Source organism: Hypanus sabinus, chromosome 10 (assembly GCF_030144855.1).
Source record: "Hypanus sabinus isolate sHypSab1 chromosome 10, sHypSab1.hap1, whole genome shotgun sequence".
In the NCBI taxonomy this organism is placed as follows: domain Eukaryota; kingdom Metazoa; phylum Chordata; class Chondrichthyes; order Myliobatiformes; family Dasyatidae; genus Hypanus; species Hypanus sabinus.
Genome location: NC_082715.1, coordinates 28182142 through 28199712, shown reverse-complemented (window position 1 = coordinate 28199712; position 17571 = coordinate 28182142). Strand labels below are relative to the sequence as shown.

General features: G+C 43.8%; 1 protein-coding gene across 1 annotated transcript in view; it reads right to left on the bottom strand.

Moving 5' to 3' along the window:
* LOC132400527 (venom phosphodiesterase 2-like) overlaps nt 1–17565 on the bottom strand; it is a 116620-nt gene extending 99055 nt beyond the window's left edge. The window contains exons 1-2 of the mRNA XM_059981568.1: nt 17299–17565; nt 6501–6579 (exon numbers count right to left, since the gene is read on the bottom strand). Coding sequence (XP_059837551.1) covers nt 6501–6579; nt 17299–17400 — 181 coding nt within the window. The 5' untranslated portion in view covers nt 17401–17565. The remainder of the gene's footprint in view (nt 1–6500; nt 6580–17298) is intronic.
* Between the last annotated feature and the right edge of the window lie 6 nt (nt 17566–17571).

Sequence of the window (17571 nt, the reverse complement as noted above, 5' to 3'; positions counted from 1 at the left end):
ATCACATTGAATGGCGGTGCTGGCTCAAAGGGCCAAATGGCCTACTCCTGCCCCTTTTGTCTATTGTCCTATCTAACCCTCCCATTTTTCAATATCCACGTGCATATCTCAGAGTTTCTTAAATGCCTCTAACATATCTACCTGTACCACCACTCCTGGCAGGGCATTTAACGCTCACACCATTCTTTAAGTAAACAACTTAGCTGTGATATTCTCTCTATACTTCCCTCAAATTACCTCAGAATTATGCCCTGGAAGAAGTCTCATACTGTGAAACTCCATCTAAGCTTCTTATCATCGTTACACCTTTATCAAGTCAATTCCTATCCTCTAGAACACTACAGATCAGAGGCCCTTCTGCCCATCTAGTCTCACTATTTATCCAAATTCCTTATATGTTGAAATCAAACCCGCATCTACCTCTTCCATGTGCAGCTCATTCAACTCTCTCACCATCCTGAGTGAGGAAGTTCCCTGTTTTGTTCCCCTTAAACATTTCACCTTTCACACTAAACCCATGACCTCTAGTTCTCGTCCCATCCAACCTTAGTGGAAAAAGCCTGCTTGGGTTTACCCTACTAATACCGTTCATTATTTTGTCTACTTCTGCAAATCTCCTTTCACTCTCCCTCGCTCCAGGTAATAAAGTCCTAACTTATTTAACCTTTCCCTATAACTCAGGTGCTCAAGTCTTGGCAACATCCTTGTAAATTTTCTCTGCACTTTGAATTTTATTGATATCTTGCTTGTAGATCGGACTGCGCACAACAGACTTCACTAATGTCTTATACAACTTCAACATAATATTCCACGGTTACAGGTCCTCTCGCTCAACTGGTTCATGCCGACCGAAGTGTCCTACCGGCTAGTCCTGGTTGCCCGAAATCTGCCCACAGCTCTTCAAACCCTTCATTTGCTTGCTCCTTCCCAAATGTTGCACTTAGTACAGTGGCGGCTGCAGTGATCGGGGTTCAATTCCTGCTGCTACCTGACTTACAAGAATTGAAAGTCTCTTATCAGGCAACAGAAAGTGTTCCTGATAAAGGGTCTCACCCCAAAACGTTGGCTACTCTTTTCTCACAGATGCTGCCTGACCTGCTGAGTTCTTCCAGCGTTGTGTACGTATTCTTTGGTCCATAGCATCTGCAGTTGTATTTTTGAGTACTTTAGGTAATTTCTGTATTTATCATGGATCTCCTACACTTTCCATTGAATCTTTCGCATCAGCTTGAAAGAACATGCCATCTCTTCTGAACTTTGACACCCTGGCACTGCAAAATACTTAACAAACCATCAACCGAGAAGAGGTGATCAAATGTATGGAACTAATATAAAGTGGCATGCAAAAGTTTGGGCACCCCTGGTCAAAATTTCTGTTACTGTGAATAGTTAAGTGAGTAGAAGATGAACTGATCTCCAGAAGTCAAAGTTAAAGATGAAACATTCTTTTCAACATTTTAAGCAAGATTAGTGTATTATTTTTGATTTGTACAATTTTAGAGTGAAGGAAAGGAGCACCATGTAAAAGTTTGGGCACCCCAAGAGATTTGAGTTCTCAGATCACTTTTACCAAGGTCTCAGGCCTTAATTCACTTGTTAGGGCTATGGCTTGTTCATAGTCATCGTTAGGAAAGGCCAGGTGACACAAATTTCATTTTGGAAACAAGTCCTGTGGATTGATGAAGTTAAAATAGAACTTTTTGGCCACAATAAGCAATGGTATGTTTGGAGAAAAAAAGGGTGCAGAATTTCATGAAAAGAACAACTCTCCAACTATTAAGCACCGGGGTGGATCGATCATGCTTTGGGCTTGTGTTGCAGCTAGTGGCACGGGGAACATTTCACTGGTAGAAGGAAGAATGAATCCAATTAAATACCAACAAATTCTGGAAGCAAACATCACACCATCTGTAAAAAAGCTGAAGATGAAAAGAGGATGGCTTCTACAACAGGATAATGATCCTAAACACACCTGAAAATCCACAATGGACTACCTTAAGAGGCGCAAGCTGAAGGTTTTGCCATGGCCCTCACAGTCCCCTGACCTAAACATCATTGAAAATCTGTGGATAGACCTGAAAAGAGCAGTGCATGCAAGACGGACCAAGAATTTCACTGAACTATAAGCCTTTTGCAAGGAAGAATGGGCAAAAATCCCCCAAACAAGAATTGAAAGACTCTTAGCTGGCAACAGAAAGTGTTTACAAGCTGTGGCACTTGCCAAAGGGGGTGTTAGAAAGTAATGACCATGCAGTGTGCCCAAACTTTTGCTTCAGGCCCTTGTCCTTTTCTGTTATTTGGAAACTGTAAAAGATGGAAATAAAAAAGCAATCGTGCTTAAAATATTAAAGAAATGTGTCATCATTAACTTTATGCCTTTTGGAAATCAGGTAATCTTTTACTCGCTTAGCTTTTCACAGTAACAGAAATTTTGACCAGGGGTGCCCAAACTTTTGCATGCCACTGTAGAATACAGAGCTGTGTAGCTCAAGAAATAGACCAGAGAGCCAAGACTGACTCCTACATCCAAGGATAAATATTTGTTTTGTAACAGTTCCAAACTGTCTCAAAAGGTATTCTTTTCTGCATTCCAAAGACCCAAACTGTTTAAAAAATTGGCACTTTTATGTTGCTTTTGGTAACATGGCAGAGGCATGATTTTTGTTTTTTTATGGTAGAGGCAGGTTCGGTATTGTCATTTAAAGTAAAATTGGATAGATACATGGACAGGAAAGGAATGGAGGGTTATAGGCTGAGTCCGGGTCAGTGGGACTAGGTGAGAGTAAGCGTTCAGCACGGACTAGAAGGGCCGAGATGGCCTGTTTCCGTGCTGTAATTATTATATGGTTATATGGTTTTTCAAAACCTCAGGAAATCTTGTTGAGTTTGACTGCCTTTAAAGCATTAGAAAGGTCAAACTGGAAACATTCTCCCAGTGAGAGCAACATGACAAAAATCAATTAGCAATGCTGATGATGATCACAGAGGGCATCAACAATAAAGACATGAGAAAGAGGAGCAGAATCAGAACATTCGGCCCGTTGAATCTGCTCTGTCATTTCATCATGGCTGACCTTTTTCCTCTCAATCCCAATCTCCTGCCTTCTCCCCGTATCCCTTCATGCCCAAACTAATCAAGAATCTGAAGCATTCAAATGGTGTCTTGTATGACCAGCTGAGAAGGTAATCAGAACTTGGGTTTAACCTTTCATCCCAAAGACAGTATCTCTTACTTCCTCAATATCACCAGTTATGTGCACAAATCTCTCAACAATGAACTCCCAATGAACTCTGACTGGAAAACAAGAGTGCATGGCCGAATCCCTTGTGCAGTTGAAGTATAATGTTGATTTTACTATGCATCAGATGTAAGAGGACAAGAGTAATCTTTATATTACACAGATAGGACGGCATGTTACATCATTACAGCATCAGTGATCCAGGTTCAATTGCGCCACTAACTGTAAGGAGTTTGTAGGTTTTCCCCATGACCATGTGGGTTTCTTCCTGGTCCTCCCACAGTAAAAAGACGTGCAGGTTGGTAGGTTAATGGTTACATGGGTATAATTGGGTCACATGGGCTCGTTGGGCCAGAAGGGCCTGTTACCGTGCTGTATCTCTAAATGAATGAATGAACCGATAAATGAGTAAATAAATTAAACAGATGGATAATAGAGTTGCCATACGAAAGGTCAAAATGAAGTTGTCCAGCATCTCCATAACTTCAACAGAACGCATCTCATTCTCGACAAGACAAACAGCAATTTTCTCAAAATACTACGGTCTCCAGATCAGACAGCATTCTGACCCAGATGTTTATTGGCATTCTTTTCTCCCCCAATTTAGAAATTTGAAATAATTTCAAAATATGACGGAAAAACTCAGCAGATCAAGCAGAAGCTGTAGGAAGAAAATCAATTAGCATTTCAGATTGAAGTCCCTTCATCAGAATTGATGACCTGATATATCAACTGTTTCTCTTCCCACAGATACTGCTTGATCTGCTGAGTTTTATCAGCAATTCCTTTTTATTTTAAATTATTTCGGGTTACCACATTTACAATTATCTTTACATTTCCATTTGGAAGCCTGAAGTTACCGACCGAAAGCTATTACAGGAATACATTTACCACAGGATTTCAACGGCTTAAAGTCATTGACCATCACCACCCACTCAATCGGAACCAGTTAGTGAATACAGACTTTTTACTGTTACCCACAGCCCAAGGACAATTTAGAGAGGCGTTAATAACTAGTTTAAAAAACTTTCTTAAAACCACAGCCAAACATATGCAAATAGTACAAATACTGAGAGAGAAAAATTAGGATACACAATGACAAAGATACATTTTTGCTGAAAGGTAACTTTACAATATTCTCACTCTACAATAACCCCAATATTCATTACCCAGTCAACAAGAGCAAGCCAGAAACCTGGAAATTCCTTAGATTACTTTTGATTTCAAAGTGGCTGACACATGGAAAAGGGAAGATGGTTGATGAAAGCCAAATAACTCAAGTTATGTGGTTTTTATGTCAAAACAGGCTCTCTCAACCTGGGGTCCACAGAACCCGCAGTTAATGGTAGGGAGCCATGGCATAAATAAGATTGTGTTAAAATGGAAATGGCACCCCAGTTGTTCTGCTTGCTTGAGAATCATGCAGGTACTTTTAATTCTTCTGTTTATTTATCAAGAAGGCTACAGTAGATAAATGAGAGGACGGCACTGAGAAAACACTAATTTGTGGCCACAGAGGTTTCATGACACAGTAATCAACTATTAAAAATCAGCATTCTATTTGGCTTACTAACTGCATGTTGACTTCACATTTCATGAACAAGGGTATGCAAGTCTCAGAGAACACCAGCATAAATTACTCTCTCATCATTAACAGGATAACTTGCTATTCAATATTCCCTCCAAAATGGGCAATCTTGCAGTTGCCCATGTTAAACCATAAGACACAGGAGCAGAATTAGGCCATGCAGCCCATCGAGTCTACTCCGCCATTCCATCATGGCTGATTCTTTACAGCTGTATCAGACCTTGGTCAGACCCTTCTTGAAGTACTGTGTTCAGTTCCAGTCACCTCACTACAGGAGGGATGTAGATTCTATAAAGAGAGACCAGAGGAGATTTACGAGGATGTTGCCTGGATTGGAGAACATGCCCTATGAGAAAAGTCTGAGTGAACTTGGCCTTTGCTCCTTGGAGCAACGGAGGATGAGAGGTGACCTGATAGAGGAGTTTAAGATGATGAGAGGCATTGATTGTGTAGATACCCAAAGGCTTCTTCCCAAGGCTGAAATAGTTAACATGAGGGGGCATAGTTTTAAGGTGCTTGGAAGTAGGTACAAAGGGGTTGCCAGTTTTTCACACAGTGAGTGGTGGGCGTGTGAAATACACTACAGGTGGCGGTGATGGAGGCTGAAACAATAGGGTCTTTAAGAGACTCTTAGGTACACAGAGCTTAGACAAATATGCAGTAGGGTAATTCAAGGCAGTTTCTAGAGCAGATGACATAGTCGGCACAACATTGTGGGCTGAAAGGCCTGTAACGTGCTGTAGTTTTCTATGTTCCATGTTCTATTTGGTATTCCTCTCAACCTCATTTGCCATCTTTCTGCCTGCTTGCTGACCCCATCTCTTCCCTTTTACAGATATTAGGGATCCTTGTCCCAGTTTCTCACCTTAGCATTAGCCGCACATTTAGGAACATTGCACATAATCCCTTTGTCTAAGTTACTCCTGTAATCTGTAAACAGCAAAGACCTCAGCAGAGATGCCATTTGCGACCTAGAATTACCACTTGATTGACTTTGTGGCTCTGACCAACTCTGATGCACAGAACATCAGGGCGATGAAGGAAAGAAAACAGCAGCTCCTTGAAACTGAAGAGGAGGCTGAGGTTCCTGAGGGACTGCTGAGCCTCTACATAGTGGCGGAGTGGAAATGTGTCTCTACCAAAGGAGGAAGGTGTTCCTTCCCTCTGTTAGTTTGCAGGTCACCCCTGGGCAAAGTGTAGCACCCGCCTAGCACCCCCAATCAGGGTCATGTGAACCCGTGGGAGCAGGTGGTGGATGGTCGGATGAGCAGCTGGTGCATATCACAAGTCCTGGTTATGTGACCACTGACACCAGGCAGACAATCTCTGAAGAGTATTAATAATGGCTGGGGTCACCCATCTTTAAAGACACTGCCCAGAAGAAGGCAATGACAAACCATTTCTGTAGAAAAATTTGCCAAAAACAATCATGATCATGGAAAGATCACAATTGCCCACGTCATCTGACACGGCACATAATGAATGAATGAATTTAGCACATCTCAACAAAGTGATCTCTACGTCCATTAATAGCTACTGTCGTATATTAATTGTTATAAAAACAACTCGAGTAGCTTTGAACCGCCAAAGTTAGTCAAGTGGATCATAATAAACATAGCGGAAATGTGTAACAATTTGCAAAATTTGATGGTTAAGAAGGCAACATTAAATACCTGATTTTAAATGACATGTTCGGAGGCCGAGACCAAGGCCTAGCCCAAGGAGTAGAATTAACAGTAGTGCTAGCAGCACCTATGCAGGAGGAAAAAGAGATACCGTAAGTTTGCACACATCTATTCATTCACTTCCATCTCTTCGTGCTGTATTTCAGGATAAAGTATATATTGTTTGTTGAATGCACCATAAGCCTATGATACAGCTGGAGGTAATTTTCATTTCTTCAGAGGGATAAAAGCCCATTAGGGTCAATAATTTCACCAACCAGGGAAGATTCTACCACGACTTGACAAACAACTCTCAAAAGTGGAATCTAGTATTTGCTAAGTAATAGGGATTAGATAGTTTGAAATTCTCTCAATATTTCTGTACACCATTTTTTCATAATGACCACAACGTTAATGATTCCCAGCTTGCGTTGGCAGAACTGTCACTTCAGGAAAACTTTACTCCTTGATTCCAATTCTATGAAAGAAAGAGATCAAAGATTAGCTTTATTTGTCTCATGCACATGAATACAGTGAAATGCATCATTTGTGTCAATGATCAACGCAGTCTGAGGACCGAGGCAGCCCGCAAGTGTCGTTATGCTTCCAGTGCCAACATAGCATGCCCAAAACTTACCAACCCCAACCTGTATGACTTTGGAATATGGGAGCAAACTGAAGTAGATGGAAAAAAACCCACGTGATCACAGGGAGAATGTACAACTCCTTACAGATAGCAGTGGGGGGAGGGGATTACACCTTGAACTTACAGCTCCCGCTGTAAAGCATATGCTTACAGCTCACAGTATGTGCCACCTCTGTTGTATATTTACAGCAAAAACGTGCCTCTTTAAAGTTGTCTCTTTTCCTAAGCATTTTTGTTGTCTATTCATTGCAAGGCAATAAATCACATCCATTTCTAAGTGGGTCTCTTTCACCTGGTCCACACTTAAAATTGGCAATGTCATCCTTATTGTCACACTAACATTTCAGAGCTGCACAGTTTCCAATGTTGCGGAGACTGTTCTACGAGACGGATCTGCAAGCGGTGATTCTGCCTTACGTAGATCTGACACTCTGACCTCAAAGCATCCTGGCAGCCTTCAAGAAGATAAAACATCTACGCTACAGGGAGCAGAACCATCAGAGTCACCTGGCTCAGTTTGTCAACCCTCCAGTTTGGGATTAATTTGCAGTGTCCACAAAGAAGAAGACCAGTAGACGCAAAGGAAACGAAGCACCACGGAGTGGGACAATTGCGCTGGAAGAAGTGTGACTGGCCCCCAGCACTAGTGAGCAAGTTCACTTCTGATTCTCGAGCTACAAACTGGTGTCCCTGGGCATGGTCTCAGAATATGCACAAACCAGATGGCGGAGATATTTTCAAACATTTTTAAACTGTCTCAATATGAACCTGTGATTCCCTCCTGCTTTAAAAAGGCCATCATCCCAGTACAGAAGAAACACAAGGCAACATGCAATGATACCAATCGCCTGGTGGTACTCTGAAGTGCATCAAGAAGCTGCTCATGGCACACTCCAATCTCTCAGACGACTTCACCCACTACAACTTGTCTACGGCCAGAATAAGTCTCCACTGGATGCCATCTCCTTGGCCCCATATTCACCTCTGGATAACAAATAACAGAAATCAGAATGCTTTTCATTCAATACAGATCTGCCTTCAACACATTGATCCCAAGCAAACTCCTAGAACCTAGCACCTCACTTTGCAACAGGATCTTTGACTTCCTAATAGGCCATAATCCTTGAGGGTAGGTGGCAACACCTCTGCCACACAAGGCTGTGCCATCAGTCCTCACCTCACCTCCTGTACATTCAAGCTGACACAGCCACATTCAACTGGAACTCCATTAATAAATCTGTAGGTGATGGGCCAAATCTCAAATGACCATGTGTCATGAGCACTGCCAGCCTTGCACCTGTATTTGCAATTGCCATCTTCTCTAGAGTCTTGTGCTTTCTGTTGCCAAGTTTATTTTGACAGGCACGGGTTTTTAGCCGACTGTGATTATTTAAAGTCGACCCTCGATTCATGCTTACCATGGCGCGCGCGTGCGTGTTTCAAGAATGACTCGCTTCACGGAGTCGCCACTGAAGTTCACTTGGAGTTCCGATGAATAAACTCTTGTTTCTGTCTTAACATGGGAGCTCATCGCTCCTCCACACCTGGGTTGAGCCGCCCGTCAGCACACAGCGTGACACAATGAGTACAAGGAGATAGATAAGCCTAGTAGTGTGGTGTTATGACAACAACCTTTCCTTCAGTGTCAGCAAATCAAAAGAAACGACCACTGTTTTTTTTTTGGGGGGGGGGCCTCTCCACATGCTCCTATTTATATCAAAGATACTGAGCTCAAGATGGTTGAGAGCTTTGAATTCCGAGGAATAAACGTTACCAATAGTCTGTACTGGTCCAACCATGTAGACGTCATGGCCAAGAAAGCACACCAGTCCCTCAATTTCCTCAGAAAGTTAAATTAATCTGGCATGTCCCATTTGACCCCTCACCAATTTTTAAATGATACACTGTAGAAAGCATCCTACCCAGCTCGGTATAGCATTGTTGTGCTGGGGAGAGCAGAGACTGCAGAGTTGTGTTGAGTGGTGTCCACTCCTCTCCATGGATTCAGTAAAGCAACCAGCGTAATCAGAGACCCTCCCAAACCAGATAGTCCCATCACGCAGAAGGTACAAAAACCTGAAAGGAATTACCATATGGCTCAAGGGCAGATTCTATGCCACTGTTATAAAACTACTAATGGACCTCTTGTACGACTCTTCACCTCGCAATCTACGCTATCATGAGTAAAGCTCACGCGATCGGCAGGTGTATGTCTAGGGGAAAATTCGTCCACCCGCCAAACCGTGCCTCCTGTATACGTGAATGCTGTGAAATGCACACTGGTACAAACTCACACACACAATGTCAAACCGCACACCATGTACGTTTACAGAATACACTTTATGAAACTTACTAGAACTAAGTGATTAATAGCAATACAATATATACGAAAGAAAATAAAGGAAAGAAAAGATGCCAAAACTTATCAGGGATCAGTCAATTAGTGCACAATCGTTGGAGCTCAACCATCGAAGTCTTTGGTCCACTATTCGATCTTCTCCGACCTCCACGACCCGCGTGCCTGGCACCAACCTCGGTGGTCGATCAGAGTGCATCCAGCACCGTCTGCCTTCCTCGCGAACTCCCCTCCAACTCCCCAAAAGTCCGCGCAACAACAGCTCACAGACCCACAGGAAAGAATAACATCTATCCTAGTTGGTTAACAAATAAATATAATTCCTGTTATCAGTAATTATAACCCAAACAAGCTGCGAGAGAAAGCATACACAATGCTGGAAGAACTCGGCAGGTCAGGCAGCATCAGTGAGAAAAGAGTAGCCAACGTTTCGGGCCAAGACCCTTCATCAGGAATGGAGGGGGGGGGAAGAGGCGCCAGGTGGAAAACCAATCAGAGGAAAGATAAAGGAGGGAGGGGGAGGGGATAAGCATGAAAGACCGTGTCTGGGTCAGGATGTGGTCGAAGAGGCGGAGAGAGGCGGAGATAACGGAGGGTGGGCAGTGAGCGAGGGTCTCACTGAACTCCCGTCAAAGAGAAGATTTGAACTTCTTCAGGGTAGGCAATCCTCGAAGAGATTTCGCAGCGGAGTAAAAAATCAAAACACAAAAATACAACTGCAGATGTATCCCCCTCCCCCCTTTATCTTGCCTCTGATTGGTTTTCCACCTGGCGCCTCTAGGCCCTACCCCGTCCCCTATCTCTATTACTGGGCTTGTGCCCTCACATCCCCCCCCCCCATTCCTGATGAAGGGTCTCGGCCCGAAACGTTGGCTACTCTTTTCTCACGGATGCTGCCTGACCTGCTGAGTTCTTCCAGCGTTGTGTACGTATTCTTTGATCCACAGCATCTGCAGTTGTATTTTTGTGCGAGAGAAAGCACTCTCTCACCAGTTACCATAACAAAGCATAAAGAAGCATTTTTACTTTTAACTTAACAGAGAAGCCATTTTGATTAACATATTCAGTAACATTAAAAAAAGAAACCCCTTACACATGGCTCTTGCACCTTCTTAACCACCTGTACGGCATTTTCTCTGTTGTACTATATTCTGCTTATGCTATTGCTTTCCCCTTGTGGTGTCTCGAAGCACTGACGCAATGTGTATGCTTGCCATACAGAAGAGTTTATCACTATATCATGTTAAAAGTGACAATAAAAAAACAATTCCTTGCATTCCTCACCCCCATATAGTCTGGTTTCCCATATCCTAGTGGCCAACCATTTTCATTCTACACCATTTCCACACTGACTTGTCTGTCTCTTGACCTCCTCTACAGCAAAACTGAGCAAATTAGAGAAATTGCAGCTCATATTCTGCCTTGGTGGTGCCCAATCTGATGGCACATCAATTCTCTAATTTCCAGTAACCAACTCCTCCACCCTTTACTTCTCTTCCACTCCCCATCCTACCAGCTCACATCACCTTCTTTCTCCTCCCCCACACTCACCATGTGCCTATTCAATTCCACATTCCTCCCACTGGTTTCCGTCTTCACGTCCTTCCATAGTCCACTATCTCACCCATCAGATTCCACCTTCTTCATCCTTTGTCACTTCCACCTATCACCTCCAAGCTTCTTATATAACTGCCACCCATCACTCTCCCACACATGCCTTCACCTATCATCTGCCAACTCCGCCTCTTTTCTCTTCACCAACGATCTTCCTTCTTGCCTTCTGGTTCCAATGAAGGATCGCAACCTGAAACGTTAATAGTTCATTTCTTTCTGTGCATTCTGCCTGACTTGCTGAGTTCCTCCAGTTTTTTGTGTGTTGCTCCAGATTCCAGGTCTGCAGTCTCGAGTCTTGCTCTAAAACTGATGCTCTGTCCGTGCTGGAACAATTATGTTCTTGTGAGTGCAGATGACTTGGAAGCTTGTAAGAGTGGAAGGAAGAGTAATGAACCCAAAGACAAGCAGATCTTTTCACCCAAGACACAGAAGGTCATTTGGCTCATCGAGTCTGTACTGAATGGGAACTTATTATTCCCCGACTTGCTTCTCGAAAACATTCTCCTTATTCTCCCAACAACCACTACCCCAGCAGTAATTTATAGTTGCCATCCATCCCACCAAGTTCTGTGAGTATGGGACGTACAAGGAAAAAAAACAGGCCTAATATATTATATCTTTATACTGAAGGCAATCACCATCATGTTTATGGTAACAATCTGGTGTATACAATGCATCAAATAACTCAAAAATGGACACTGTAAATTTCTTTTGGCTATCACAGTCGCAGATCATGATGTTGCTGAGTCCTCCAATACAAGTAAAGTTCTGCCACCTGAACTGTAGCACGACGCTACTACAGCTCAGGGAGATCCGGTGTTGGCAGTTCAAGTTCGACGCTTCCTCCCGGAGCTCCGGTTTCCTCCCACAGTCCTAAGACTGGTTTATTGGTCATTGTAGATTGTCCTGTGATTAGGCTAGGGTTAAACAGATGGGCTCCCGAGCAAAGACAAGCAGGTCAGCAACAACACCACGGACAAATAAAATTCAGATGACAAATTGCAGAGCATTAGAAAAACTAAATTGCATCATACAGAGTTGTCTTACATCCAATAGATCACTTAAAGTTCTGTAGGCCTTTCACATCAGCTAGTGGACAGTTAACAGCTAAAAGGAGGTGGTAAGTCTATAAAACAATCTCACCTTCAACAATGACACAGCCATACAAGTGGCAAAAGCAAGCTTGAAGTCTCTGCCAATTGCCCTACCCCCCTCCTTATTCGGTCTTCTGCCCCCTTCCTTTCCCCTCCTGATGAAGGCGTGAACATCACCAATAACCTGTCCTGGTCCAACCACGTTGATGTGGTGGCCAAGAAAGATCACCAATGCCTCTATTTCCTCAGCAAGCTAAAGAAATTTGGCTCAACCCAGTTGACTCTTACAAAGTCTATCGACGCACCACAGAAAGCGTCCTATCTGGCTGTGTAATGGCTTGGTATGACATCTGCTCCACACGTGACCGTCAGAGAGTCGTGGACACAGCTCAGCGCATCACAACCACCAGTCTCAACGATCACCCTGTGATCAGACTCTTGATCAGGCCTCTTTTACAATAAGATGCACTCCTGGCGTCAATCCACCTCATTATTATTCCGCACTTTGGTTGTGTACACTGCACTTTTTCAACAGCTTTTATACTTCTATTTTGCATTCTTGTTTTACCTTATTCTACCCCAATGCACTGTGTCATGATTAGATCTGTAAGGACAGTATACATGACATTTTTCACTGCATCTTGGTATGTGTGGTACCACAGAAACCTCAGCCCATAACCACAAAGAATTAATCTAGCCACACCTCCCAAGAGGTTTGACAAAATTACCATCACTGAATTCTCCACAGAGACAATCCAAGTTTATCTGGACTAGTCACATATACCCTGAAACTGTAGTAGATCATGAGGCTGGGTATTCTGCCGAGAGTGATTAATGTCCTGCCTCACCTGAAATACTCCCCACTTCACTAGTTGAAGCAGCTGTAACAATATTACAACTCCACAAAGTTCTGTGTTTTATTTCTCCTCTCCACACAAAACACGTAGATGCTGTCTTGGGAAAGTATTCCCCCACCGCCCCGTATTTTTTACCGGCGCTTTACAGCAATGCCCGCTGGTCCTTGGCTCTGACTACCCTGTCACGATCTTCTATATCGATCATTTTCATTCTTTGAGGAGGATAAATTTCAATTCTAACTGTATTATGTTACCAATAAAATTCCTCAGTCTTGGAATCTACTTGGCAAATCTCCTCTGAACTCTCTCCAGGACACCACATCCTTCCTAGATTGCAGGCCACAACTGTCCTAACCAGGGTTTCATATTCCACATATGCCTTGTATTCTGGCAGCACAGTGGTTAGGGCAATCGCTTTACAGCACCAGCCACCACCGATCTGGGTTCGATTCCTGCCACAGTCCATAAGAAGTCTACACCATGTGGGTTTCCTCCAGGTGCTCTGGTTTCCTCCCACATTCCAAAACCTGGGGAGTTTCAGTATTCTATGTTGGTGCTGGAAGTTTGGGGAGACTTACAGGCTGCATTTCACTGCATGCTTCGAAGTACATGTGACAAATAAAACTAATTTTTAATCCCCATATTTATTTTTAATCTCATAAATACAAATTTCACTTATGAGGGACTTCATTAAATAACTTCTGAAAATCCATGTTGACAAAACCTCCTACAGTCCTTTCACTGGCCTTGTATTACTTCATCTGGTTAGTCAAACTCAACGAACAGATCTTTGATGGCTGTCCTTTATGCACCATATGCTTGTAAATTCTCTCCACACCCCACCCCCAAGCACCAGGTCTTGAGCATTTGAGCAATAGCTGAGGTCTCTGTCACCCATTGAGGGCTCCTTTTCTACATTACAGAAAATAATCTCCACCCATTGCAAGAGAGTGACTTTCAAGGACTCTTCATCTCAGGTTCTCAACACTTAATGCTTATTTATTATTGCTTCTTCTTTTCGTATTTGCAGTTTGTTGCCTTCTGCACTCTGAACATCCTAGTTGGGCCGTCGTTCATGGATTCTGTTATAGTTATTATTCAATAGATTTGTTGAATATGCCCACAAGAAAATGAATCTCAGGGTTGTATATGGTGACGTATATGTAATATTCGATAATAAAATTTATTTTGAACTTTAAAAACTACAGTCGGAAAAGAACCTAGGTAAATCACCCACAGATACAAGCAATTCTGCAGATTCAAATCTACGTATGGATATCGTAACGTACAGTGAAATGCACTGTTTGCATTTAATAATGCTGGAAGTTTTGTGTAACATACACACAAAACACTAGAGGAACTTGGCAGGTCAGGCAGCATCAATACCCCTCTATGCACAGTCAATGTTTCGAGCCTTCATGAGGACTAGTGAAGGGTTTCAGCCTGAAACATCTACTGTTTATTCCTGACTATGGATGCTGCCTGACCAGCTGAGTTTCTTGCCAGCAGCTTACAGAAAACTAGCAAGAGAATTCCAAGCAACACACGCAAAATGCTGGAGGAACTCAGCAGGTCAGGCAGCATCTATGGAAAAGAGTACAGTCGACATTTCGTGCTGATTTCCAGCATCTGCAGATTTTCCCTAGTTTCTGAAAATAATTCGAAGAACATCTTGTTCCCCACCAATGTTCAGTTCTGTGGATGGCTGGGGGTCAGGGAAATCCCCTTGTTATACACAGTGAGAGATAAGAAAGCTTTATCTCTGCACAGTGTGAGTGAAGACATTAATGGTTAATCTGTCCAGTCTCTAATCACTGGGTATTAACTCTCACCCGCTTTAGAATAACAGAATTGAATTTGCTAATCTGCGATCCTCTGGAATTTCACTTGTAGCCAGGGAACACCGAAAGGCAAGCCCTTATAAACAATCTTCAACCTTGTTTACCTAAACAAACATAAACACACATCATCAAGACAAGGCGATTTAAATCAGAGCTAGCATTTACACTGCATGCTCTTCACCAATCTTCCCTTCATCACCCAATTTCTGCAGCCAGAGTGAAAAAGAACACCACCTCACATTCTACCTGACCGACCTACAACCTACGGTATGAACGATGAATCTTCCAACTTCAGATTCCCCTTACCTTTGTGTTAGAACAGAAAATTTTACAGCACAGTACAGGCCCTTCAGCCCACAATGCTGTGCCAACCCTTTAACTTACTCTAAGATCTAACCGTTCCCTCCTGCACGGCCCTCCACTTTTCTCAGCATCCATGAGCCTGTCTAAAAGTTTCTTAAATGCTCCTGATGTACCTGCTTCCAACACCACCCCTGGCAAGGTGCTCCACACACTCACCACTCTTTGTGTAGAAAACTTACCTCTAACTTCCCCCTCTATACTTTCCTCCAATCACCCTGAAATTACACCCCACCTCTGTTCTCACATGTCTTGCCACACCCCTCCCATCGCCCAGTCTTGTCCCCTTCACCCGTCACTCTTAAGACCACAAGTCTCAGGAGCAGAATTAGTCCATTTGGCCCATCTTGTCTAGTCTGCCGTTCCATCATGCCCGATTCATTATCTCTCTCAACCCCATTCTCCCGCCTTCTCCCTTTGATGCCCTGCTTAATCAACAAGAACCTAACAACCTCCACTTTCAATACACTCAAAAACTTGGTCTCCACAGCTGTCTGTGGCAATGAATTCCACAGATTCACCACTCTCTGCCTCTTCCCACAGTTGGCTTCAGCTGCCCCTTATCTCGATCCACTTAATCACCTTCCTTACTTACACACTTGCACACCTGTCCCTCACCTCTAGCCTCACATTTTCCTCCTGGCTCCTCCTTCCTCTGTTCCACTTCCACACTTCCCTCCTCCATCCATCCATCAACGGGATCCACCAATCACTGGCCAGTTCTCGCAACACCTTGCCTCGTTCTATTTATTGTGGCCATCTCCCCTTCCCTTATCTAAATAAACATCATCAACCCGAGACAACAGCTGTCCATTCCCCTCTACAGATGCCGCCTGGCCCACTGTGTTCATTTCCCATGCGAGAAGGGAGGCGGCATGGTAGTGTAGCGGTTAGCACAACGCTTTACAGTACAGGCGACCGGGGTTCAATTCCCACCGCTGCTTGTAAGGAGTTTGTATGGTCTCCCCATGACCACCTGGTTCTCCAGCTCCCCCCCCCCCCCCCCCACAGTCCACCGATGTACCGCTTGGCAGGTTAAATGATCGTTGTAAATTGTCCTGTGAAATGGTTTGGTTTAAATTGGGGGATTGCTGGGAATTGGGGGATTGCTGGGTGTGGCCTGGAGGGCCAACTCTGCACTATAGATAAATTAATAAATCTCTCATGGTCAGATAATTCATAGCCAGAGTTGATTTTACTCAGCCACTGCATTTATTGAATCAAGGACTTTAGAAAAAAAAGGAGACCTTTTTGGGATATTAAAGAGCATTTTGGGTCGAAAGCACTTTTGTCAACAGTAATTCTATTCACTGTGCTAATTCTCTCCACCGGCCCGCAGTAATAAGACAGATGAAGTGGACAAGCGCTGAAGGTGGTAATTCTGTATCCAGCATACAACCCATAATAAATGCATAGAGGGTTGTACCCAATTTCCTCACATGCTTGCTCAAGACATCCAAATTTCCGATACATTGTAATAATCACACCCTCGAGTTCCGAACCCACAAGATACTGAAAGCGCTCGGTCTGTGTGGTAAACGCTTCACACCACAAGGATCCCTCGTCAGACCATAAACATTAACTCACTCTCTCTCCGCAGATTTCCCGAGTTGTTGAGCGTTTCCAGCAAGTTCTGTTTTTTGTTCCAGTATCTCCAATTCCGCCTCATTCTCAGCCCCTCAAGTTTCCAGGGCGGAAAATCTACCCCAAACTGTCAGAAAAGTTGGGAGGCCGTGTCCCGCATGTGAAATTTACATCCGTAATTCCGCAACATTTCAAACTACTGACAACTCCGGATACTGTGCACCTTGTACAATATTTGCAGGGAAACCTATAAACTTTGAAGACATAGCAAATTATGCATCAGCTCGCGTCTAATGTGAATTAAATAGATCAGAAAACAAAAAGCAAATCGCACAGAAGTAAACCGTAGTAACAGGGCAGTTAAGTTGGGGCAGCGTTGGAAGCTGGGTAATTGGATTAAGAAGGGACTCTCCCTTTAGCCGGAGCCGCTGGGTAGCCCCCTGCCTGATACTCACTGCAATGAGCACCCGGTGGTTGTGCCAGCGACTCTTCGCCCGGGGCTCGGTGTCGGCTTGCAGCATCGACGTGCGCTGCTGTTTAGCTACTTCCAGGTCCATGCGGCGACCACTCTCGGTTGCTCTGCGATCAACAGCTCACTTTCAGCAGAGCTGAGGTTAGAGTGAAGGGGGAGACCAGAGGGCGTTCCCACAGCCGGACGGCAAACCAATCCCCGCCGGGGCAAGGCGGGTCAGGGGAGGACGCTGCCGGCCCGGGACCGCGCCGCTCCG